General features: G+C 45.3%; 2 protein-coding genes across 7 annotated transcripts; one reads left to right on the forward strand and one right to left on the reverse strand.

Moving 5' to 3' along the window:
* Nucleotides 1-105: 105 nt before the first annotated feature.
* Nucleotides 106-10,381, forward strand: LOC117581570 (plexin domain-containing protein 1). 6 transcript variants are annotated; one of them, XM_034268915.1, is made up of 9 exons: nucleotides 106-401; nucleotides 6,362-7,342; nucleotides 7,415-7,624; nucleotides 7,692-7,843; nucleotides 7,905-7,977; nucleotides 8,037-8,452; nucleotides 8,532-8,549; nucleotides 8,641-8,711; nucleotides 8,802-10,381. In XM_034268915.1, the coding sequence occupies exons 1-8, from the start codon at nucleotides 317-319 to the stop codon at nucleotides 8,707-8,709; spliced, it is 2,004 nt and encodes a 667-aa protein (XP_034124806.1). In that variant the 5' UTR covers nucleotides 106-316; the 3' UTR covers nucleotides 8,710-8,711; nucleotides 8,802-10,381. The 6 variants fall into 6 exon arrangements, with proteins under 6 accessions (XP_034124806.1, XP_034124809.1, XP_034124805.1 ...); XM_034268918.1 differs by having other exon boundaries at nucleotides 6,362-6,520; nucleotides 6,551-7,342; nucleotides 8,641-10,381; XM_034268914.1 differs by having other exon boundaries at nucleotides 8,641-10,381.
* Nucleotides 10,382-11,000: 619 nt separating this feature from the next.
* LOC117581572 lies at nucleotides 11,001-23,433 on the reverse strand. The gene is given in 4 exon segments (XM_034268921.1): nucleotides 11,001-11,964; nucleotides 14,972-15,157; nucleotides 20,170-20,929; nucleotides 23,371-23,433. Coding segments are annotated over 3 exon segments (1,617 nt in total). The 5' UTR covers nucleotides 20,888-20,929; nucleotides 23,371-23,433; the 3' UTR covers nucleotides 11,001-11,251.
* Between the last annotated feature and the right edge of the window lie 1,433 nt (nucleotides 23,434-24,866).

A 24,866-nucleotide genomic window follows, 5' to 3' on the forward strand; every position in this document is an offset into this window, starting at 1 on the left:
GTATATTTTGAAAATAAGAAGTTATCTTTCGGTATATTTCTAAGCGTCAGACGGTATATTTGATCGATAATCCCGCGGTAACACTTGTCATAACACAAATGGTCTCACAAATTTTTCTGCCGCGAACAATGAAACAACAACATTTTGTCGAATTTTTTTCTGAGTTCAGAAAAGTCCGTTGATATATACCCACGAAAATATCCAAATTGATATTATTTGCAAAAAAAGAGAACACCAATTATATTGTCAAAAAAAATAGACATAAAAATTCGATAAATCAATTTACATTCAACGTTGCAAGTTGCACGGGGAAAAGATGGCGAAAAGTTTCGGTAGTGCGTGCGCGCAAATTGCAATTCTCCTTACGCTATACGGTGCAATTGAGATAACGTCGGCAAGGTGTAAGTTGCAGTGCACTCGATTAAAATTAAGCTCCTCAATATGAAACAAAAGACGTCCCAAATATTGGTATAACTTCCATGGTGTATGTGGATGTATGTGTGCGTGTGTGTACGTTTTCTTCTCTCAGTCTCTGTCCCTCCACTATCTATTTCTCTAGCACTCTCTATATCCAATGTGGTTGCGTGCGCGTGTGTGTGTGAGTGTAATTTTGGCTGTAAATCTGGTTGTTATTGCTTCAGTTTCTACCTAATTTCTAGTTGAAATGAAACAAAAGAAATCCACGTAATGCATATATCTATCTAAAACTCATCGCCAGAGCACGATACATGTGTGCATATGTGTTTGATTTTGTTTGTACACAAAAGACAAAATCATCATCATCGGATGAGTACGATGATGGGCCAGGGGCCTGGGGTCGCTCTGACAGTTGGTATTTTTTGTTGTATGGTGAAATTTCATTTGCTGCCATGTTGTATTTTTTCTGTTTTTTTTTCTGTGGCATTAAATGCGTTAATTGACGAAAAAAAGTGTACGTATATTTAGAAGGGGTGGGGGGTGTACAAGGGCAACCGAGCGTGAAAATAGGCAAAAGCCAGAGAAATATTTATGCATAAACATGTGTCCTGTATGCGACAGGCCTTTTACTCTCTCAGCTACCATCCATCATCACTCCCCCTCGCCAGCCGCCGCCACCACCCTTTGGTTATGGCAACGGATTGGTTTTTATTTATAATTTTTTGTTTTTGTGCTATGCTTCGCCATGCTCCACTTAACGTGCAACAATTTTCCAACTGCGACGTCGCCACCAGGCGGCAACCAGGCACCACCAGACGACAGTCCCAGTCGCAGCCCAGTCCGGAGTGCCATTACAGGTTCAACCTGCATTTTTAAATTGAAATTTGTGGCGCACTTTGATTAACACGAAAAAAAACAAAGGCGCAAAATGTGTTTGCTTATTGTTTTTTGTGTCGCCAATTTGCAATTTCCAACTTAAACGAATCAAATGCTGTGGAATTACGACCAGTAACAACATCAACAACAAGAAGCACCAAAAAAAAAAGAAAATGGGTAGACCTGGCAACTCTTTGGCAACTTGTTTTTCATCTGCTTCGCCGACAGGTGGCAACCTTGTGCACCACACACCGGCTCGCTCTCAGCTGGCCAGTGACCGCGACACAGAGTGGAGTGCCGTTAACTGCATTTGCATTTGTATATTCCTCTCTCTCTCTCTCTTTCTTTATCTATCTTTATCTTTCGCTCTTGCCCAGCCCTGCACTTCTCCAGGCCGGCCCCCCTGTTATGACGCATTTCAAACAGTGTTGTGTAATTAGCCAATAATGCAATATGGGGGGACAATAAGGGGGACAGAAACAAACAACTGGCTGGAAAGTCGCTTATTTCGCAGTTAATTTACTCATTTTCTTGCACACTTGACTCCTCCTCCCCCCCCCCCTTCCCCATGTCTCTTCAGCACCCCACAGTTTATATTTGTATTTTGTTGATACAGTTGGAAACGCTTGGAGTTTTCTTTGTCTTTGGCAGTCAGTCAGGCAGTCAGTCAGCGCCCCTCATTATCAGTTTCTTTATTTTTCTGACTTTCAGCAACTGTATTCGTTTGGAATCAGTTAAAGCTACTATCTGCCACTGGGGGCCAACGGTCCAAGAGAGGGACTTACCCAGTGAAAACTGTACTCTAGAAAACCCAATTTCCATGTAAATTCCATTTTGCATGTTTAAGGGGTAAAGCTCTGTATCTATGGATTCCCAGCGAATTCCCATTTCCTATGGATTCCACTTTGATTCCAATTCCCAAATGCCCATTTGTGGCCCACTGGCGTGCAGCTTCCAATAATTCTGCATATAGCAGAGGCAAAACGGCATTTAGATTCGTATTCTCATTGGACTTGACTTGGCGTAGCAGGCTGCTACTGGTACCAGAGTTATCCTCCTTATCAAGGGCGTCCGCTCGTTATTGTTGGCACATGTTGTTGCTGACTGCTCGTGATAAAGCATCCATCCATCAATTCATTTGGCGGACTGGAGTCTGAAGTCTGGGTTAAAGCTGTTGTGTGATGAATTCTCTGGGGGGTTTTTGCTAAGCACAAGCTTGCACAGCTGAATCATCCATCCGCTTCTATATTTTATCCCCATTTATTTATTTTATGCCTAATTTCACATTTTTCCTCTGTAATCCAGAGATTGGTATTTCCCAATCAATTTCCAGTGGTTTATTTCGGCTAAGTCTTTAGCCCAAAAGTCCATCCATATTTAATGGGTTTCAAAAGAAATGGTAAACTGGCCCCGAAGCAACTGTTCCTAATTGTTCTCTCTCATTCATTGCCACTCGAAGAATATTCTCAGGTTTTCGAGCTGTAACAAGTTAACGGACCTAAACAGTTTCTGTCCATTGTGGCAGTCAAGAGATCTGCAAGTGATCTCTCTGAGCAATGCTCTTTGACGAACGTTAACACATCATTACCATCATCATCATCATCATCATCGTCAGTGTGCGTCCGTCCATTTGCTGGGACTCGCACTTGCCTTTGTTTGACTACCATTGATTTGGTGGGTTGATAAGCCTTTCCGCCTAACGGCGCATAAAAGAACTGTTAAAATATTAACACTCCGGCCACGTCTAGCCCAGTGCAGTGACTGAACAAACATCAGTGCACAACACAGAGAGAGAAAGAGAGCAGGGAGAGTACCGCCAGTAGGACAGGTACGACAGGCACAGGCACAGATACCTGTTACCTGTTACCTGTACCTTCAATTAGCTGAAAGCGTGCGACGCAAATTGTGTGTCAATGCTATCAGTAAAAGAGTTGAGAAAAATGCAAAAACAAACACTGATAAACGACCGCTGTCGATAGCGATAAAGCCAAGAACAAGTGCAGATTAAAATTAAAACTGAACTTTATATAGAAATATGTTGCATTTCCATATTTTGAACAGAATAACGAATGGCTAACCTGTTAGCAGCAGGTAAAACATATCAAAGAAACAAGATACTTGGGCATGTGCATACCGTAGAGTGGGCTGCCCACTGGCGATAAGTAATTTGAAAAGCGCAAACGTAAATAGAAATGGGAGAGCAGACCGAATGCAGTGAAACGAACAGCCTTGCGTGCATTTATGTGCATACTTTTGTTTGGACAAAACAAAAAGCGCACACAAAGTGCTACAATAACGTGGTTGAATTTCTCAAAGTATAGTCATTCCAATGTATCTCTCACAACTGATTGATTCGTGCGTCCTTCACACCTTGTTGGCGCATAAAGAAAGAAACAAAAAAGCTTCCAATAATTAAAGACCAGCGAAAGATGGAAAAGTAGGTCACTGTACAAACTCTTTGACCCACATTTGAGGCGCCTCTAGGTCTCTGCTGTGTGGAGGTCATTAGCACAAATGACTAAAGAAAAAAGGCCATCAAACACCCGGAAAAAATATTATTAAAGACCAATTTTATTTTGGTTTTCAATCAAATGCTGCATAAATTTACGCCAATTGTTGCCGCAATAACAGGCAACGGCACTACTTCGTGGCACAGTCCATGGCAAACTACAAAAAACAACAAGAAAAACCGCACGAAACGGACATCATTTACAGCAATTAACACTGGGTTCAATTGAATTCAAAACATTCACTGAAAGTCGCCAAAGTCACAGAGAAGTACTGAGCGAAAAGTGATCAGATCGCGGGAGGCAGGTGGCGCTCTCGCTTTTGTTGAACTTATTTTCATGGTACAGATGGAATTTCTCTCTGCCTGCAGATTGGTCCAATCCCCCGACTGATGAAAAGCGAGAGTTGAACGCATTTTCCATTCATGTTAGTTCCACACCCACATGCTGCCATTTCGTATTGCTATTTGATTCATAATAGCAATTTGATGCTTGTGCTCTCTCTGGAGATGGCAATGGGGCAGGCAGGGAGCAGCGAGCAGCGAGCTGTCGTCTTTGCCGTTGACTCATATTTTGACCGCAGTCGCTGCTGCTGCCGCTGCTGCTGTTGTTGTTGTTGTTGTTGTTGCTATTGCGGCTGCGGCTAATACTCGTAATTATGCAAGATCAAACGCCAGATGGGGGGCATTGATGACGCGCAGCTTTTGCAGTTGCTTTTGCTTTCGCTGTCGTTGTTTCTTCTTTACAAATACACAGACATACACAAAACGTCGAACCAATAATAATATGCATGTTCGCATTTGATAGTCGACACGGCTGACTGCTGACTGCTGACTGCTGACTGGTGCTGTGTGCCCTGCCCGCAATGTAATCGCTCAGTTGTGATTTGTTCCATTCAAAAACGGTAAACAATTATAACTTGCACCAACGTGGCTGTGGCTCCGACTGTGTGTGTCTCTCTGTGTACAGTTGCGCTTCGGCAAAGACAGCTGAAAGCTGACTCCCCCGAGGGCTTCGTTGTGTTATTCTGTCATGCATTGTATTACGAAAGAAGAGAATATTTCTTATATTCACTTGGGTATGGTTTATGTGTTTCATTCGTTGCACTGTTTAGCTTATGGGTCTGTTCGCTTATGGGAGTTTTGTCAACCAGTAGAAATGGCATTAACATCTTGGCAAATACTTCGAATTTCCACTCAAAGGAACGCTATTATTGCTAATTTCCATTAAAGAAAATATGTCATTGTTTCATTCAGTTTTAGCAGAAAATTGTATGAAGTTTTAAGGGTTTAAAAATGTATTGGAAATGTGTTTTGTTTTGTATTGAATTTGGTATCGCTTAGCCCAACGGAAAAGAGTTTTATGTTTAAGAACGCGATAAGTACCCTTGGGGGTTACGAGCTCTGAGCTTGCGCAATTTGAGAGGCAGATTCCAAAGTCTGCGGGCTTAGCTTTCCGTTTCCAAAAGCAACAAAAACGAAAGAATTTCGAGACCATAAAAAGCTAAAACGAAACTTACAACAAATCGAATGAAGGGAAGAGTAAATATTCTCTTAATTCACAAAAATTGATTCAATTGTTGATCAATTTTGTATGCAACAAATGGTCCAAGCAATTGCCTCGACGACGGACGAGGTTCGATTGTTTATTTATTTATATGGAGTATAATAATTCTTGGGCTTGGAAATCGATATCGTTTTTCGTTAGGGTGAGCCCCTAACTGCGTGTGGCAGTTCGTTCCCCATCCATGCCAAACAAACAGCCCACCGACAACATGCCACATGTTGTAATTGCCATTGGGGGGAGAGTTAGGGGGCTCTTTGATGTGTTTCTGCGGTGGTGCTGGCGCACATGTGGGAAATGCTAAATGGAAATAGAAAATCAATATTGAGAGCGGCTTCAAATAACAGTTAGGTTAATTACAGCACACACAGGGGAGAGGGGCCTATGGCATATGCCACAATTTCCAGAAAATTGCATTGCACATGCAAGGCATGGAAAATCAATTTTCGGGAAAGAATACCACAGCCTGGTTTGGTCCAAACAAAAGAATACTCAGGGAATACTCACGGATACCCATTGAAGGAACTAAAATCAACATTTAACTTTAGCTGAGGCTTGGGCATGATAATAATTCCCATTAAAGTCTATAATTGAATGTATTCGTGCCGGAAAAAATAATATTTACTCTGCGATAAGTGAACGAACAGTGAGAGAGAGCTTCAGTGGATGTATCACTTTATATAAACTTTAACAGATTATATTTATAATGAGAGTATCTACACAGATTAATGGATAATATTTACCAGAGATAAAAGCGCTGGGAGTTGACTTGCAGCTAATCGGAGGAGTGAAAAGAAGGAAAACTAGAAGAAAATATGTTATGAATGTAAATGGAATGATTAGAAGAACAAACATGGAATAGTGTATAAATTTATGGCATTAATGACAGAATATTTAGCACAAAAGCGACGAGACGTCCCTGAAGTAACTCATTTGAAACTCATCCACACAATGCACATTTGCTCACTCTCTCTCTGTCTCTGTCTCTGTTTTTACAGCCAATCCGGATGCTTATTATCCCCTCGACACGAAGCTCACATTCATCAATGCCCACGATGTGGTGCGACTGCCAGCGACGGGGGAGGAACACGCTGTGAATCGTCAGAAGCGTGGGGCGCCCGATGGGGCAGCGGTAGACTTGTCGGCGGCAGCAGCGTCATCAGTGGCAGCAGCAGCATCGGCATCAGCATCAGCATCAGCATCAGTGGCACAACCGGCTGGCATAACGCCGGATGCCAAGAGTCAGTATCAGAGCGTAAATGTAAATACCAGCGCGGAGACGACACTTACCACCGTCGACAGCAAGACGGGTGCGGGCGCAGCGGGTGGCAGTGTGTCCTACAACGTGCACAATGTGGGTGTCAATGGTACCGGACAGCGCAAGGACTACAGTGTCCAGAATGCCGATGGATCATCGAATACCGCGGCCACCGGCACCACCATCAATGTGTCGGCCAAGAAGCCCACCCAGCTGATGGGCACCCAATCGCAGTATCCCAAGAAGGTGGCCGCTTCCTCGCCGATTGTGCCGCTGCAAATACCGCTGCCGGCTGGAGCTGCCAGCAACTCAACGGACTGGCCGGATGTGGATGTAGCTGATGTGGATGTCTCCGAGGAGGTGATCAACAAGGGCATCATCAGCGAGAATCTAAACCGCACCGAGGACCATCACCAGTACTACAACAGCACGCTGTACATCAATAAGGCGGAGGCTGCAGCGCTGTGGGCCCAGCTGCGTACAGTGCCCGAGAATAGTATGCTGTCCTCGTCGCATCGTCGCGCGATGACCGTTGAGCTGCAGTTCGATTTCCCCTTCTATGGGCATTATGTGCGCAACATAACAGTGGCCACCGGCGGCTTCCTGTACACCGGCGAGTATGTCCACTCGTGGCTGGCTGCCACCCAATATATTGCACCACTGATGGCCAATTTCGATACGAGCATGTCCTCCGATTCGGTTGTGCGTCTCCACGATAATGGTGAGCATTTCGAACGAGCTACCAGCGCTGTAGCGCCATCTAATTTCTAATTCTGAATTCTGTAACGCCCAGGTACCGCCTTTACGGCCGTCTGGGAGAACGTGAGGCTGCAGGATAAGCCGGATTATGGGAAGTTCACGTTCAGCGTGACCCTACACCAGAGCGGGGACATTGTGTTTGGCTACTTCCAGGTGCCCACGCAAATCAATTCGATACAGGACAACCAGCATCCGGTCAAAGTGGGCCTCTCGGATGCCTACATCATTGACAAGCAACTCTACTGTAAGTGGACAACAAATATACTTTGTGTGCAGCCCCCTGATGTGTGTGTGTGTGTTTTCTCTGACAGTTGCCCGTCGTAAGACCATCTATGAGTACCACCGCGTGACGTTCCAGCAAAAGGAAATCACCAATGACACCATCATCATACTGACGGCCCTGCCCACCTGCCTCGGCTACACTGATTGCCAGGCGTGCATTAATCATAACACAACCTTTGCCGTAAGTTCTGTAATCTGTATTCTGTAATCCTAACTCTCAACGTTTTGTCTTTCGTTCACAGTGCTCCTGGTGCCCGGCGCTGAATCGCTGCTCCACGGGCACCGATCGCAAGAAGCACGAATGGATTCAGAAGGGTAAATGGGCGGGCGGGCAGCCTTGGCCATTCAATGTATTAATTCAAATCCATTTACAGGCTGCGATACAGCTGCCATTCATGATGCTGGCACTTGTCCGGCACTAGGCGGAAAGGGCAACAATGCCGGGCAGGAGAAGGCCGGCACTGCGAGCAGCTCGTCCACCTCCTCACCAGCCAGCTCGGCGGCAACGGAGCCAACGCTGAGCAGTACGCGAGCACCGCGGGCAACGGCTCAAACCAAGACAGATGCCAGCAGCAGTGGCAGCAGCAGCAGTGGCAGTGGCAGAAGCAGCAGCACGGCGGAAGGGAAGCTCATGAATGCCGATGAGCTGTCTCAGGCGCATGCCGACAACAAGAGCGTGGGCATGGCATTTGGCTTCATGGTGCCCATTTGCATGGTGTTTGCCGCGACGCTGTGGCTCTTCTATGCGTACCGCAATCCGCACACGAAGAGCGGTCAACTTTTAATTCAGGTGAGTGCCGTCGCCTTAAGGATCTTTTCTATTATCAAAAATCCCCATGGCGTTATGCATTTCTTACAATTACATGCAGTCCAAGCATTTGCATCAGGTTGGTTATCTATAAGCAAAGATCTGTGATATCTACAGAGTATTGTGGCTAATACTAAATCGATTTTATTCTCTATTGTTTAATCCTTTAGTTCCGTCCCAGCCACTGGTCTTGGAGGCGCGGCGAGGCGCGCTATACTGCAGCCACGATACACATGTAAAGAGAGTGTGAGACGACATGTACACCAGCGAGATACCCAGAGAGATGACAGAAGCGCGACAGACACAGTGACAGCGGCAGAGATGGAGAGAAAGAGAGAGAGAGAGAGAAGAGATCGCATGAGAGAGAAAAAGAGAGTTGCAGCAAAAACGACAGACAAAAATGTTGATCGAAAACCAGAAACCGAAACTCCCTCCCAATTCCACCCCGAAAATCAAACATAAAACAAAACATAAAAAATAACAAACAATTTGGCAATGGATATATTTGTTGATTGATCACGCGGAAAAGACAAATTGAAAATAATTAGAACTGATTTTAGACATTTTTCGGCAGAGAAATAAATTAAATAAGGCAAGACAGAAATGGAAACATAACCCGCAATACCCCCTAGTCCCCAATCCCTACTCAATCCCCCAACCGAATTGCTCAAAAAAGACGACTGGCAACAGCATGAAGTGATTGATCCTTTAGTGTTTTTTTTTTTCGGTTCTGTTTTTAACAGAAATTATTCCCCTCCACAAGATCCCAGCACATACTCTTACGTACTCCAACAACAACAGCAACACACACACACTCACACACACACACACACACACAGGGCAAAGTGCTTTCAATTGTTTTCCTAGTTCAATTTTTTTTAGGTCTCTTATTATATGTTTTATTTAATTCTTTTTTTAACCCTTAACAAATGAGAACCAAGCGATCGATGGAGTGATATTGAAGCAGAGATCGAGGGGCAGAGTATATATATATGTATATTTTATATTGTATATTTTGTTTGTGCCGCAGCGTTCCTCCACAATTTCGTGTATTTCGGATTTCGTTACGTTTCTTTGACAACAACAAATAACGAGAGACAGACAGACATACAGACAGACAGACAGAGAGAGAGAAAGAGAGAGATAAATGTTTCTAAAATGTGTGTTTTTATTAGTAGTGGCTTGGCGAATAAGGATATAACAATTAATCGCACCGAATGAATGATGAATGTATTATTGTGAAACGAAGAAAGAGAAAAGCAGAACCTTGATGCCAATTTTTTTTGTATGTGTATATTTTTGGTATTGTCTATATTTTGTATTATACGCGATTTGTATGCCGCAATCGTATGGATAGTTACACTTGCATATTGTATTTATATTCAACAATATTAATATCCGTGGATATATACATACACATACATACGAGACGACCTCTTCTTTTTGTTAGTATTTTTTTCTATTAACTAATATTACAAATAAAACAAAAACAAAACAAATCTAATGGTACATATATAAAGAGAAGGAAAGAGGGAAAGGAAAGGAAAGGAAAGTAAAGAGAAAAACATAAGCTTAAAACTATAAAACTAAACAAAAACAAAATGCGGTGTGCAAAGCTAAAACTAAAAATCCATTCAAATTTGATCACTAAGCAAAACCCACTCGGAATACCGGAATAACACTATATCAAAATCAAAAACAAAAATCAAAATCCAATGATGTGAACTGAAACAAAAAAGAGAAAAAACACCGTCAAATGAATCCAAAATTGAGATCCCCCCAAGCATACAAGCGACAACAACTAAGGAAATTGTATAACAATGTATTTTGATAAAGAAATTAAATTTGTATTTTAAGCTCTTATTATGTATACATGATAATTTAAATAAAAACAAAACACACAAAAAATTACAACACACATCGAAATGTATTTATAAAGCGAAGAATGTAATTTTTGTGCAGCCATCGACACCGATCGACGCATCGGCACACAGATGAGTAAGTAAATGTATAAAAAAATAAGGTGCAAAAGTAACATTTATACCATTTTTAGCTCCCTCAGGCCTCTGATGCTTCAGTCATGTGATATAACTAAGAGATTCCACTGAATAAATCTCTCGGCAAACACTTGAGGAACCCAACAAGACGCCATATTTGGGGGCAAAGAAAGAAAACCCTACAACTAAAATAGTTCCGAGTATTCCCCAAAGACCAGTAACATATCAAATAATAATAATAATTGTTTAAAAGTGTTCTGAGCTTGCATTTTGGCAATGTAATTTGATATTGTTTATGCCTGCGCCACTTTTGATGGCAGCGAAATGGCAGCCAGTGGTCGAAATGCATTACCTTTGAATGCAGCCTATAGCCAAGGGTCTACACATATACTAGCTCTGTTTTGAAATCTCATTAGGCGTGTGCTTTGTCTGCAGCTGTATCGTTCGATTATCAATCTAGAAAATAGAATCTGTTGCCCCTTGTTGCTCTTTAATCACAACCCCACTGGCATTGAAACAACTTTTGTGCAGAGTTTTCCTTGACATTCATTTATCTAATTTTCCAAATTCAAAATTGTATTCCTTGGACTATGCGTGTGGTTGGTCTTTAATTTCATTAGGTTGTGTGTTGCTTTAGTTAATGATTCAAATATTTGGTTTGTCATCTACCACCTCTACGGCTCGTACATTGAAATTCTCTCTAAACATTTACAGGATGTCCATGCGGGATGTGGTTAGGGCTAATGGCTAATGGCATTGTTGGGTGGCTCTGGCCTGGGTACATTTAGAGCTTTTGCTGGGCCAGCTCCTCGATGGTGCGGGCATTGGTGAGGGTCACCCACAGCGGGGACTGGATGCTGGCCAGGGAGTAACTTTCGGCGGCGTCCAGCGACTGCGACTTTCGCATGGCCGCCTCGGTGCGGCGGGGAGAGCCACTGCTGCTGCTGCTGGCACCGCTGGCGGTCGCGCCACCACGACGACGATTACGCTTGGAGTCGCGCTTGCTAAAGGTGACGACTGCCTCGTCACCGCCGCCGCCGCCGCCGGCGCTGCTGCTGCTTGCGGCCCGCAGCTCCTGCAGGCGACTCCGCCGTTTGGACAGAGCCGTTGGATCGTGCGACTCCCTCACACTGGCCGTCTTCCGCAGCTGCGGTGGCAGCAACAGCTGTGACGAGGTCGTAGCGGGTACATCCTGAGACTGAGCCTGAAGATGGGTCTGGGAGTGTGCCTGAGGCTGGGGATTTGCTGGAGTTGTTGGGGCCATCGCTGTAAGTGGCTGCTGCTGCTGTTGCTGCTTCGTGGCCAAATGTTAGCTTGAGGAAAAGGACATCTTGTAGGAGGTGGTGTCCATGGGCGACTCGGGATTGAGAATTTCGGTCTGCGTCTGTTCCACATCGCTGCAGCGCTCCTCCAGCACGGTGTCCAGCTCCAGCGAGGTGAAGCCCTGGCTTAGGCTTCGTTCAGGACGTAGACTGATAGCTCGCGACGATCGGTAATCTATGTGTGTGGGGCGAGATCAAATCAGTTCGAATCATCAGTAATTCGGGCATTCAGGACAATGCTCCTGAGTGGGTGGCTAGGATATGCGGCAGGTGTGGGAAAGATTGATGGCGACAAATTGAAAACGTGCGACGGGCAGGTGGCAGATGGTAGATGGTGGATGGCTGGCCAACTCCAACTCCCACTCCCACTCGGGTGTTGTGTCAAGAAGTGAAAGATGTGCAAGTGCCACGCGATGGGGTAGGTGGGGCAGGAGTTGGAGTTGATTTATAGCACTCTAATTTGATTTATTCGCTGTTAAAATGGTCATGTTTATGGAGTTTACACTACGCACAGACAGACACCAAAGAGCATAGTTAAAACTGTTTATAGTTCAAGACTTTGAGCCCTAACTATGGACTGAAGATGTTCCTTATTGCTGGATTCAAACTCAAAATGAGTGCCAGCCTAAACGTACTTGGAACTATTTGATTTCTACTCTTTCTTGAGTGTATTATTCACGCACATTTCGGTACAAAATGCAGCAATCCATGTATTATATTCAGAAATATTGTCTTGCTATTTGAGTGCCCAAAGTATAGATTGAAGAAATCAAAGCTTACAGCATTTACAGCCGGTAATACTCGTAGAACTTTCATTTGTTTTCTTTTTTACTGGAAGAGCTGCCTGAGTTCTGCTGCTAATGCTATTCCTTCTGCACAGATTCCTGTTTTGGGATTCTCTTGCTTCGCTTTCGCCATTTCCGATGCTCACTCGAAGGGTAAGGAAGGGCATTATTTCCGATTCAGCTGCTTCGACCGCACAGTTTGGATTCTTGGTCGCAGGATTTCCACTTTTGAGCTTCAGGAGTTTTCCTCCAACAAAAGTGTGTGCCATAATCTATGTGTGTGTGTGTGTGTGTGTGGGAGCAACGTATTTTGGGGTTGGCTTTTGCGGTGCTTCGTAATTGTTTTGCGAAAATGTATGCAAACAAGATGTACGAGTGTGTGTGTGTGTGTGTGTGTGTGTGGGGGGTCACATGAATGTATTGTGTGTGTTGTGTTCTTTGGGGGGGGGCCAAGGAGTAAAACAACCGAAAACAAGTGTAGTTTGTGGCTGTCACCCACATCAGCCGCAGCATCATCATCATCATCATCATCATCATTGTGGTGGTGTGGTCGAGGCAGTGCTACTCTATGAGACCTGAAGTGGCATCTCCTCGCTCTACTGCTGCTTGGCGCACTGAATATGAAATTTACAGTTATAAAAAATGTTTGCTGCGTGTGCGTGCGTGCATAAAGCAATGAAATCCTCATACTCCGTCCTCAAGCCGACTGTCGTGGAGAGAGGAGAGAGTGGAGAGTGGAGAGTGAGAGCGGGTTACACGCGGGCATGTGAATGTGGCAGGTGGCAGGTGGCAGGTGGCGAAATGGGCGACGGCCCCATCTCCGGCCAGCTGTCATCAGGGCGTGTTGCTATGCTAAAAAGGCGGGCAACAGCGCCTCTCCCCCATTCGCAGCTTTTTTGTATTTTTATATTCTGTTTTTTTTTTTCCATACCCGCTACACGTTTAGGATAAGGATAAGACGTTGGTCGTTGTATCTACTCATAAGACTGCGTAAGAGGAAGCCACAACATAGAGCAAGTACATAAATGTGTGTGCTTCTGATTACTCTCTCTCTCTTCCATTTGCCAGCATATAAATATCTATTACCCATTTATCGCTTTAGCAGTTAACTACACGGATCTGTCTTTATTTTGCATTGGCTTTTTGTTCCTTTTGTTTATGCATTCTATTAGGGCGGAGTACAGGGTAACTAACGTACGAGTATAGTCCATTAGGGTGCTTTTTTCTTGCTGTTGTTTGTGTGCTGAGCTGCCGCTGCCGCTGCTGCTGCCGCTGCTGCTGCCATTCATTTGTTTTTGTTATATGCAAACGAGGGCAGGCGAGCGCCCAAAGGTATGCAATGCAAATGTACACACACACACACACACACACGCATACCCACATATATGACTGTTGGTGTGCGGAGCATGTTTTATTGAGTGGCTGGCAACTGTCGCCACCCTGCCACAGTATTCTTTCAGTTTTCTTTGCTGCCCTTCCAGCTCCTCCCTCCACGCCACACCCCAGGTACTCCCTGCCTGCGGGACGTCCATCTCTCTCTCTCTCTCTCTCTCTGCGTGCTAAAGTCAAGCTTGAAGCTCAAAGTTGATAGCTGGCAGCAGGCATTCGTAATTGATAACCCACTGGGCCGTGCATCATATCCATTGAGAATGGCAATTCGCTTTCAGACTGCCAGACTGCCAGCTAGAGAGATGCTCATTTGCAGCACGACAAAGACGCACAAAGCAAAGGTTTCTACACTATGCAACACTAACCCAACTTTATGCTGCCATAAACTACAGATATTTGTATTTAATTTCTTTGTTTCCTTCTCTGAGCTTCTCCTGTTTTCGTGCATTTAAAAATTTAAAAAAAAAAGTATTCCCCATATTTTTGTTTCGGCGGGGCAGCTGCTGGCTGGGAATCAGAACCAGTGCTGCACAGTGTTGTTTTTTTTTGTTTCTTTCGCTTATGCGGGCCGCTCTCTACCGGAAAGAACAACAACCAAAAACGATGATGACGATGATGGTAATGTGGCTGCTGATGCGTCAGGTGCTTTTGTTATCTCTTTGTCAATTTAAAATTCCATTTTGGGGTATAAAACAAAGGCCGAGATAAGGCGACGGACGCCACCAGGGGGGTATAATCACTACGGCATGGCATACATCAAGAGAACGAAAGGATAAATCAGCCCCAAAAAAATTCGTCAAAGATAAAACGACAGAGACAAAGAGTAGTGTGCGAAAGTGGTGCAAATGGGTAAATGGGGATGCATTCTAACGGTAAATGTAGATAGGTATTTCTTTTGATCTGCGACCAGGCAAAGGCAAACGAAAAATATAGAAATAATCCAAAAAGAGATAAAGAGAGAGAGAGAGAGAAACGTTCGGCACACATTACACAACACTGAACACTCACTAAGCCTATGAATTGGACTAAATCTGACCAGGCTGACGGCATGGTCCTGCATGTCATAGTTGCGCCGCCTGTCCCGCTCCCTGGCCAACTTTGCCCGCCGTCGCAGGCAGCAAATGACGATCAGCGCCAGTATGGGGAAGCCGAAGATGCACGACACGATCGGTATGACGATCGATTCGGGTGAAACTGAAACGAAGCAAAGTTGCGAGAGATAAGAACGGTGGAAAAAACAACTGACAAATGTAGCAAATAAAAATAGATTATACAGATATATAGACAGCTATATAAGCTAGCATTTTAAAGCATTAACTTCTAGCTCTGTTTGACATAGAGATTTGCCATAAGCGAAAGGATACATTTACGCAAAAGCCCGGCCGAACCTCTTCGGACTTGAGCTGCACATAAAAATCATTATTTATGCGGGTGGGCCGTGTCGCTTGGTATTCAAAGAGGAACAAAAGTGTTGCCTTTACGTGTACTCATCTGCCACAACCTGGCTTAACCCGCCTTAGCCACTGTTCCCTCATTAAGTTTATTTTTTATCTGTTCAATCTATCAAAGCGTGCCCCAACACGGCCTTCACTCAAAGCAACTTGGGATGACCTTTCCCAACAGAATCTCACACGGCGCACACCGAGCACCCTGACGTGGAATGGCCTTGCCAAATGTTGCATAAATGTTAATCGCCCCCGTCTTTGGTCATGTCGACAACACTCAGCCCTCCCGCAGAGCTCAGACCACAGACAAGAGGGCACAGGGCACAGCGAAATGGAGCCCCGTATTTGCCTAATTGTTGTGGTCAGCCGCACAAATGCCATCGCCTGTGCCAGGATTATTTATTTATATGTTTATTTTATCGCAATAACCGAGGGCCGTCGTTGGGGGGAGGGGAAACTCATGATTCCGGGCAAATTCCCATTTGCATGGCCTCACATTCCGGCCGGAAAGCGGAACACACAAAAAGCCAACTGCACAGCCGGGAAATGACTCGAAAAAGTGTACTTAGACAATATGAAATTTTGCACAACATTTTGTAAGCTTTAACTTGGGCAACGGCAACTTAATCTAAACTTGTGCTTGTTTTGGAGAAACTTTCCATACTCTCATCCGATTTGACACTTGATTTTGGAGCAGGATTAAATCTTGAACAAATGGTTAAGCCATTTAAGATGAATACTGGAACTTGGCTTTTGCCCATTTTGTGGCATCCTCTTTGCTCGTTTGTTGAATGTTTACTTCCTGCTTGAATATTCAACCTGTGCGGCTTTTACGAGTGACTCAAGTGGATGGGGATGCCGCTCCTTTGCCTTTTGCCTTTTGGCTTTGGCCCCATTGTACCACCCGCCACTTGGCGACCTAATTTAGCAGCCTCCGAGTGCTTCCACTCATAAGTCATTTCTCTCCAGCAAACCAACCAGTGGCGCCACAGCCAACGGTTGGCTCTAATCTAAGCCACAAAATCCATGGGCCAAATTTTTGTTTGTCGCAGCAAAAGCAAAAGCCAAACCCAAACCCAAAGCCAAAATGAAATCGGGGGACTCGACCTCTGAATACTCTGTGGGGAGAAGCCTCGCAAAGACTTGTTTTGTGATTGAAAAGCCAACCTTAAGGGCTCGAAGTGTCTGCTCTGAGATGCTCACACGATGATCGGGTGTCCTTAATGTTATGTTCAATGGAGTCATCGTCGAGCCAAGGGTTATCCCTCGCTGTGGGACACTCTCTGACACTCTCTTTTGGGTGCACTTAATGGCTCATCCCCGGTGCCAGCTTCTGACGCTTCTCGACTGACTTTATTCGATTAAGTTCGTGTTCGATCAGGGGCGTAGTCACCAAATATTTACAGGAGCTTCTTGCATCTCCCCCCGAAGCTGGTAGCTGATAGCTGGGAGCTGTCTGTAGGGAGTGCGCCACTGAATCCAATTAACGCCTTCAAAGTGACAGTTCAAATTTGCACAAATTGATGGGCGAATGGGAGCGGGCGGAGTGATGTCTAAAGTGCCTCCAATGGGTCCCCAATGGGCATTAGTTTGCCGTTGTAATCGCGAAGGAGCAGCAGCTGTACGCTGCTCCCTGCTCCCAGTCATTCACGCTGAGTCATCAGGCATCGTTTGATGCTTGAAAAATTCAATAAATACAATAAAAATAATGCTTCACCCGCGCACTCTTAGACAGATTTCCACTCTACCACGCCACGCCACGCCACGCCACTCCACTCCCGCCAGTCTGTCTCACTGTCTCACTCTCACTCTCTGGTCTTTGGTCTCGTTTTCTACGTATTTTTCCGACCCATTCATGGCTCCATGGCTTTCAATGGGAAATTGAATGTTTGCATATTCGACGTCGACAGTGGAATGCGCTACAAAGGCAACGCTCTCAGCAGCGGCATAGGCAATATATTTTCAGATACAAACAGACAGACAGACTAAGTATACCCACATAAATATATACCTACACAGATGGAGTCGTATGTAGGTATTCATTTTCGCATTCGCATTCGACTTTTCTCTTCGTTTTATTTGTTGTGTGCGCCATCAAAGTCAACCCAAAGATGATTGCGGTCTGTCCCAAAAAAGGGGGAACCACCGGAACCCAACTTTGAAGTCCCCAACTTTGATGATGATGCTTAAAGTTGCAAAAGCAAACGCAGAACTTTACTGTGTGTCTTTGATTCTGTTTGATTCTGTTCTGGTCGAGACATCGGAGAATAGTTCTAAGAAACTTTGCCAGTCGATCTATGCAAGAGCTAAAAGGAAACCTTTTTTTGGCATACAATCGAAGTCAAAGTCTCTGTACCAAAAGCATACCAAAAGTTTTCTTAATCTTATTTATAAAATATCAAAGTAATAATTTCAACCAATTGGTTTCAGTTCGTGTTTCAAAACCAATTTAATGTTCAGATTCGGATCTGTATATGTTTGATTTCCGGCCATGTCAAACCGTCTTCAATGCGTTGCCTCCATTGTTGGACCTATAAAGCGTTTAACTTAGTTATGGCTAGATTTCCATTTAAAGGACACGCCCGACTGGGGCGCCCTCAAGTGCCGCTCAAAGGTACATATGGGCTATGCTATGGGCTGTCCGGGAATCCAAGAGTATGCCGCCGAAGCCAAGTACAATGCATTGTTAACTTATCAATGGTGCCGAAGGACGTTGTCGCATTCATCGCATGCCTCTTACACCATTTTATCGGATGAATTTACGCTCGTTTTGTTCGCGAATCGTAATGGGCGGAGTTTGTTCTTGTTTTTGTTTTTGTTTTTGTTTTGTTTGCTGCTCCTGCCTTTTTTTTTGTTTTTTTTTTTGATTATTTCTCTCTTTTTTTTGGCAGCATCGGCGAAAAGTTCTTTCTTGTGTCGGGCATGACATGGCCCTCATGACACTCCGCCGACGGCCACACCCACAGCCTGAATGTCAGAGACGGGCGGTGGGGTGTGTAGGGGGGGAGCCCCCCTTCGAACGCTGCCATTGACGTGGTCGCTCTTCGCTGTCGATGCTAAGAGGATACACCCGACTGGGGCGGGGGACACAAGTGGAAATGGCAATGGCAATGGGATTGAGGCTGAGGCTGAGTCGGATAAGACTGAAGAGGAGTCGACAATGTCGTCGTCAACTTGTAGGCCGTCGCATGTCAGGGCGAGTGCTGTAGGGGGGCACTGGGAGGTAGTACTCTTAATAAAGACGACAGTGCCGCCGCTCCCCACCCTGGGCTCAGCGACCTTTACGCCTCTAATTTGTGAGCCGCTCCGGGCACAGTGCGACAAAAAAACAAGAGAAATGTTCAAAAAAGTAAATAAAAACGAGTAGGAATAATTTCAAGTCAAGGATACCCAAGGGACATGCTACATACACACAAGAATGAAGGTTAGCATGAGCCTTTTTGCTGCACATTGGGACATTTGTTGCAAAATTTTTGGGCACTTTCCTTTTGCTCACTGTAGAAGTAGGCTGCAGCCCGCCCCCAGCCCCAGCCCCAGCCGTGCGTACTCTCTTTTTCAATCTCATTCCCCCTGCTGGCACCCGCGACAGTTGCCTTAAACAATCAACAGCTACAGTCGAGTGAAACTCTTTGCAATTACTCTGACTGCGACTTAGCCTTGTCTAATTGCCGAAGGCGGGAGCGGGCAGCAGTCAGCAGGGGCGCGGCGCAGGAAAACTTTTCGATTGGCCTAAGCCTGCTGAAAGCCAGTCAAAGTTTGAAGCTGCCACCGAAACTATACCAAAAAAAAAGAAGAAAGAAAGAGCCATTCGGATATGTTGTCGGAGTAGGAGCAGCAGCAGAAGCTGAAGCTGAGGCTGGATCTGGATTCGTTGCGAATAATGAGGGCTCGGGTGTCATCTCATGCAAATTAACGCCAGCAACGCCAGGAAACAAATTGGGATGAGGGTTCTTCTTGGGTCTCTGGGTCGTGGGTTATGGGGTTATGGGGTCTTGGCTTTGAGTTCTGAGTGTGGCACGCGACCTCGTTGGATGACTGACTGCACTGATTTGATTATTGACAGGCGGCCAGAGCGGGGTGTCGAGTCTGACTTCCATTCATCCTGCAAACGCTTCTAATTAAGTTAATGCTGTGAGGCGTCAAAAGACCCAAGGGACTTGGGGAGTCCCAGATTAGGGGTTTATCTCTTGCAAAAAAATAAACAGCATTTTGACAAATTCGTTAAAAAATTATCCACTTATTTGGCTACAATTTGTTTGCCATTTTGTAGGTCTTTTGTGTGGAATGTGTGTGGAGTTAATAAGAGAAAGGACTTCCACTTTAGATATTTGAGTTTATGCATAAAACGGAGCACAAAGACGGATGTTACTTTATCGGTTCCCTCCAGAATGGAGGGACTAATCATGATGATTTGAAAAGCTCAACCCAGAAGAATTCCACGCACACTCTCTCTCGCTCTCGCTTTCAGCGGAACACTTTTCGTCTCTTCGCTTGTGTTCGCTTCTTCGTGTGTGTGGTTGAGCCGAGACACGATCGATCATGTCAACAGACAGACAGAAAAACGGTCTCTGCCGCTGCGCGCAGCCAAGCAATTGTGCATGGCGAAGCTTTTGTAGGAAGCTTTTGCTCTGCCGCTGCGGCGGTTCTACTGTGTAGATGTTGTTGTTGCACTCTCTGACTCTTCTGCACGAAAGACAAAGACAGTGTAGCTTACCGCTATGAAAACGTTTTACTTTGCCCCGATCCCTTTGTAACACTCACCCGTTGGATATACAACGATGGTCGTTGGTCGATTCTTGTTGCCGGCCGCTATGAAGGTGGCCACTGTCTGGGCCTGGAAGGTGGCCGCCATGCTGCTGGTGGCGGGCAGCGTGCTGCTCAGCACAGAGCTGGCCGCCGTGGTGGAGGACTCAATGAAACCGCTTAAATTGCCGCCGGGCAGGGCGCTAAATGCACTGTAGATGTCCGCCGGCTCTCCGCCTGCCAGGGGATGGAATGTGGCGTTGGCCAGCGACTGGTGGGACTGCGTCTTGGGTAGTGGCTGGAGCTGGTGCGGCGGCTGATCGATTCGCTGCCCCTGGGTCACGTCCACGTCAAGGGCCGCCTGCAGCAGGAGGGTGGGCAGGGGTGTGTGCTGGGCGGGATTGGCGCGGGCCATGGTGCCCAGAGTTCGGTTCAGCAGGTTCCTCATATTGCCTGTGGTGGCCTGCAGTAATTTGGTCGTTAGATTTGCGGTACGCGAGGGACTCGAGCTCTCTGCATTTGATTCCGATTCGGATTCTGATTGTGCCTCCAACTCTGGCTTCTGCACGGCATCATTCCCCACGGATTGCTTATTAATGATGTCGGGGGCACCGGCACCAGCACCGGCTCTGGGTCTGACTTCCCTGCTTTCTGCAGTTGTTTCCGTTGTTGCTGCGGCTGTTGCGGTCATATTGTTTAATAATTTTGCAGCATAATCGTAAATTTCAATGAGCATTTGTAGGTCCAGCTCCTCCGACTCCCCTGCCCCGTCAGCTGTCTGCAAGAAAAGTGTTGGTAAATGCCAGGGACTCTGTGCTCCGTTCTCTCTGCTAATTGCTTTAATGAATCACATTCCACAGCTGCATGGCGTGCATGTGTGTGTGTGTGAGGGAAAAAAAAGGAAATTTGTGGCAAAAGTTTGAGCCAACACCAACCAACCAACCAACCAACCCACCAACCAACCCAACCACCACTACCACCACGATTGATTGCAAGCGTGTGACCCTAATGAAGCATCCGCCGCGTTTGCCTAAGTGCTTCCCATCTGGACTGCTGTCGGGGCTCTGGCTACGGTTCCAGCTATGGTCCCAGCTCTTGTGGTCACACTACGCCGTAATCCGAGCACTCGAAAGAGTGGTTAAGCGTGCTGTTCAAGGCCAGAGAGAGAGAGAGAGAGAACGTACTGCCAGTCACCGCCACAGCCTGGACTGGAGCGTGGATTAACGTGTACGTTTATGTGGAAGAATTCTCTATATAAAATACCCCGAGAACCCGAAACCCAGAACCCAGAACCAGTGCCAGGAATTTGTAAAGTTTTACTATAGTTTATGGCTCCTCCGTTGCATATAAAATAACTGTGCGGTTTCTGTGCTTCAAAATACCATTGAGAAATATTCCTACGGCCTCCAAGCCCTTGTGCACACACGCCAAAAATAATAATAGCTGCCATTTGGTTATACATTTTTGCACCATGAAAATATGGAAACTGTAAGCCAAAGAAAACAAATTGAATGCTTTCTTATACTATAAACAAAATGAAGGAGCTGCGAGTGCAAACATATTTTCTATGCTAAGTATTCCGAGTGCCTGCCTAGAACCTCGATCACTTTCGATCAATCAACAAAAATAAACGAAAACTGTCTCTAAGAAAAACTCTTTAAATCAGTTCCATGCCAAGCTGCTTGCCCAGTAATGTCTGATAATTTTGATTGCATATTAAACGTGCACGGCCATAAAGCGTTACCCAATCTACGGCTTGGGCTGATTTCACAAGGGTCCCATGCCAGATTACAGATTTACGGTGTTGTTGTTTTTTTTTCTGCCTAAGCCTTAGAACGGCTCACACAAGTGGCTGACGTTTGTTGACTTTCAAAGATTTCCTAAGGGTTGGCAGCATTTAATTCGTTTTGGCCTCACCCTCAAAGCCACTTTCGCAATAAAAGTGCCTCACATTTTCCCCATTTGAAGTACGTAAAAATACCTGCAAAGGACTTGCCAAGTATGCAACGAGCACATGCGGATTATTTCAGTTTTATGTTTACTGTTTTCAGGGCCGCAGAACTTGCAAGCTGCTTATCTTCTGTCTAATTAAATGCTATTCGAGAATTACATATTTAAAGTACTTGCAACATTTTAATAAGAACAACAAATCCCTGTTTCTGCTTCTGTTTCTGCTTCTGTTTCTGTTGGATTATGTAAGCAAAACCCAAAATCTTTTCCGGACCCAGACAATCCCTCTGCAACTGTAAAAGTCCTCTCTGCCGCTCTTGAGCTAACAATAAAGGTCCCACAACCCATCCCATTCGTATCCCCACTTGTTGGGTCCACAAGAACACAAACATTGGAACCGGTGCCCAATGTCCGATGCTCGATGCCCGGTCTCTGGCCACTGGACCATCAAGTGAGCAATCCAGAAGAGCGAGCCTCGACTCCAGTGGCCCTTGAAACTGAAACTGAAACTGAAACTGTAGCGGGGTGCAGGGAGCGGATGGATGGATGGTTGGATGGATGGCAACGGGTGGACTAGGACACTTTGGCGACAACGGGCCATAAAAATATGTTAACTATTGCTTGGGGATGACTGCCAGTCACTGGACTGGCTTCATTAGGGCAAATCGAATGGAATCGAAACGAAACGAAACGAAACGGAGTAACCGTAGCCCCATTCCCACATGGATATTCCCCAGATCCCTTCGGTTAACACTGGTTTGCTTGGGCCCCCCCTTCCATGCATTGCATGGAATGCTTCTGCCCACCAGCACTGCTTCGTTGCAGCATATGAGCAGAGACTGCGTGGCTTTCCGTGGCCTGTCCCGCCGCATACCCTATCCACCAGGGACCAGCACAATTAGATGGGCAAGCACGAATCGTTTCTGGGATATGGACAGGCACGAGTCGCAGTCCAAGCTGGGGAAATGGCTGCGTATGGCATGGTATGGATACGGGAAGCACGTCCGGTCCTTCTGGGCGAGCACATGTCTGCTAGGATATGATTATAATGTACTTTGGAGTTTATGTTCGGTGGGTCGTTCGGTCGGTTGGCTGGTGCTTATTCAAATGTGAATCATACTTTAGCACTTTTCGCGTAGAGTCTGGCACCAAAAAATAAAACAGCAAAAAAAAAACGAAGCACACACGAGCAGGAAATCCAATGAAGACACGTACAAGCACAAATGGATCGCGTTAAGAGCCGGAATATCCGTTACGTTATCACTTTACGTTTATGCACGTCGTTCGACCGCTGCGCTGCGCTGCTGCTTCGCTGTACGTCGCTGCCGCTGTCGCTGCCAAATTGTTTTGTACCGTTGTTTTTGCGCTGCAGCCCGCTTTTATAGTCTGCCGCAAAAATGCCCCTTAAGAGCAAAATTCCCCCTCAATACATATGGGAAAATATCCCTTGTATTTATGTGTCTTATACAGCCAATCAAATCAGAGGGAATTTTCTCTTCACACGCCACGGCGCGCTGCCAGCTGACTTTTAGCGTTTCCTTTGCTCAAGGGATAAGTTTTTGTTCGCTCGATAAATATAAAAAGGAAATTGCCCGCTCGATATGTGTCTTATACCTGGAACCAAATGCCTGGGAAATTTTCTCTGAAAATTCAAATGAAGTTCGTTATTTGTTTCTGCGAAAGTGTTTAATGGAATTAAACGGAAAAATCCCTTTAAAGGCATATTTTTAAATTATTGTAGAAAGTTCATTCTGCGGATGAGCCCCACAGACCAGTGAAAACAAGGATTTCAGTAAAAGTTGATTGTGGGATCCTTTGAATGCGGCTTGCGGGTCAAGTGTGAGTTACCTTCGCCTGATTTACGACCTGAGTACCAGGCATCAACTACAAGCAACACGAACACTAACTGCAAACTACTGGCACAAGTAATTATTCAATTAAAAAATACGAATACAAGTCAATAAATGAATACTCTATTTGTATCAATTCATTTTCTTTATAATTAGCGTTTATTTTTGGAAAGATTCAACATCGAAGCGTCATCAATGGGAAAAACAAATCAAAGGTTTCCTGCATTTTTGATGCACAACATTCCGGATACCGGATAAACTCGCTGCTGTGTTGCTCCTTCAATGTGGGTCAAGTTTTCTGTTATTTTGCACTTTTTTAGCACATACAACGACCATGCCACTAATCAAAAGCAACAGTACATATTGTACATACATACATACATACATATGTATGTAAAATGTATATTCGATGCGGGTGAAAGTTGCCACTCGATACATTTTGCAAGCTCGAACACAGAAATAATTTCCAAAATAAATAATATTGAAATGCATTTAAGCGTGGCGTAGGGTGAGGTGAGGTATGGCTGACTACATGAATATTTCATGTATCTGTGTTGCGTTTACTTTTTACAAATAGAAAGTCAATTAGAGTGTCACTTCGAAATGCGTAAATGCAACAGGCATACACGTACAGCTGTGTGTGAGTTGCACTGATTACCTTCCCCACCCCAGCTCCCCCACTGCGCGCATCAAAATACAACAGGAATTCACAGAATGCCGTTCAATGCAAATTGCATTATGCAGCTGAAGCTCACTGAGTTACCGCTGCGTGTGTGTGCATGTGTGTGTGACCTCTGCTGCGGGCTGGCAGGTTCGTGTCTTCGTGTGCGTGCATTTCGGTATGTGCCCGCCCGATGATGTGATTTCCATATTGGATTTAATGAGCCTCGAAATACCCGCAGTGTACACACATTG

Source organism: Drosophila guanche, unplaced genomic scaffold (genome assembly GCF_900245975.1).
Source record: "Drosophila guanche unplaced genomic scaffold, DGUA_6, whole genome shotgun sequence".
Classification (NCBI taxonomy): domain Eukaryota; kingdom Metazoa; phylum Arthropoda; class Insecta; order Diptera; family Drosophilidae; genus Drosophila; species Drosophila guanche.

Coding starts and splice junctions, on each gene's coding strand:
- LOC117581570 (XM_034268914.1), top strand. CDS start 317: ATGGCGAAAAGTTTCGGTAGTGCGTGCGCGCAAATTGCAATTCTCCTT. Junction 7,343..7,414: donor TGTGCGTCTCCACGATAATG/GTGAGCATTTCG, acceptor TGTAACGCCCAG/GTACCGCCTTTACGGCCGTC. Junction 7,625..7,691: donor CATTGACAAGCAACTCTACT/GTAAGTGGACAA, acceptor TTTCTCTGACAG/TTGCCCGTCGTAAGACCATC.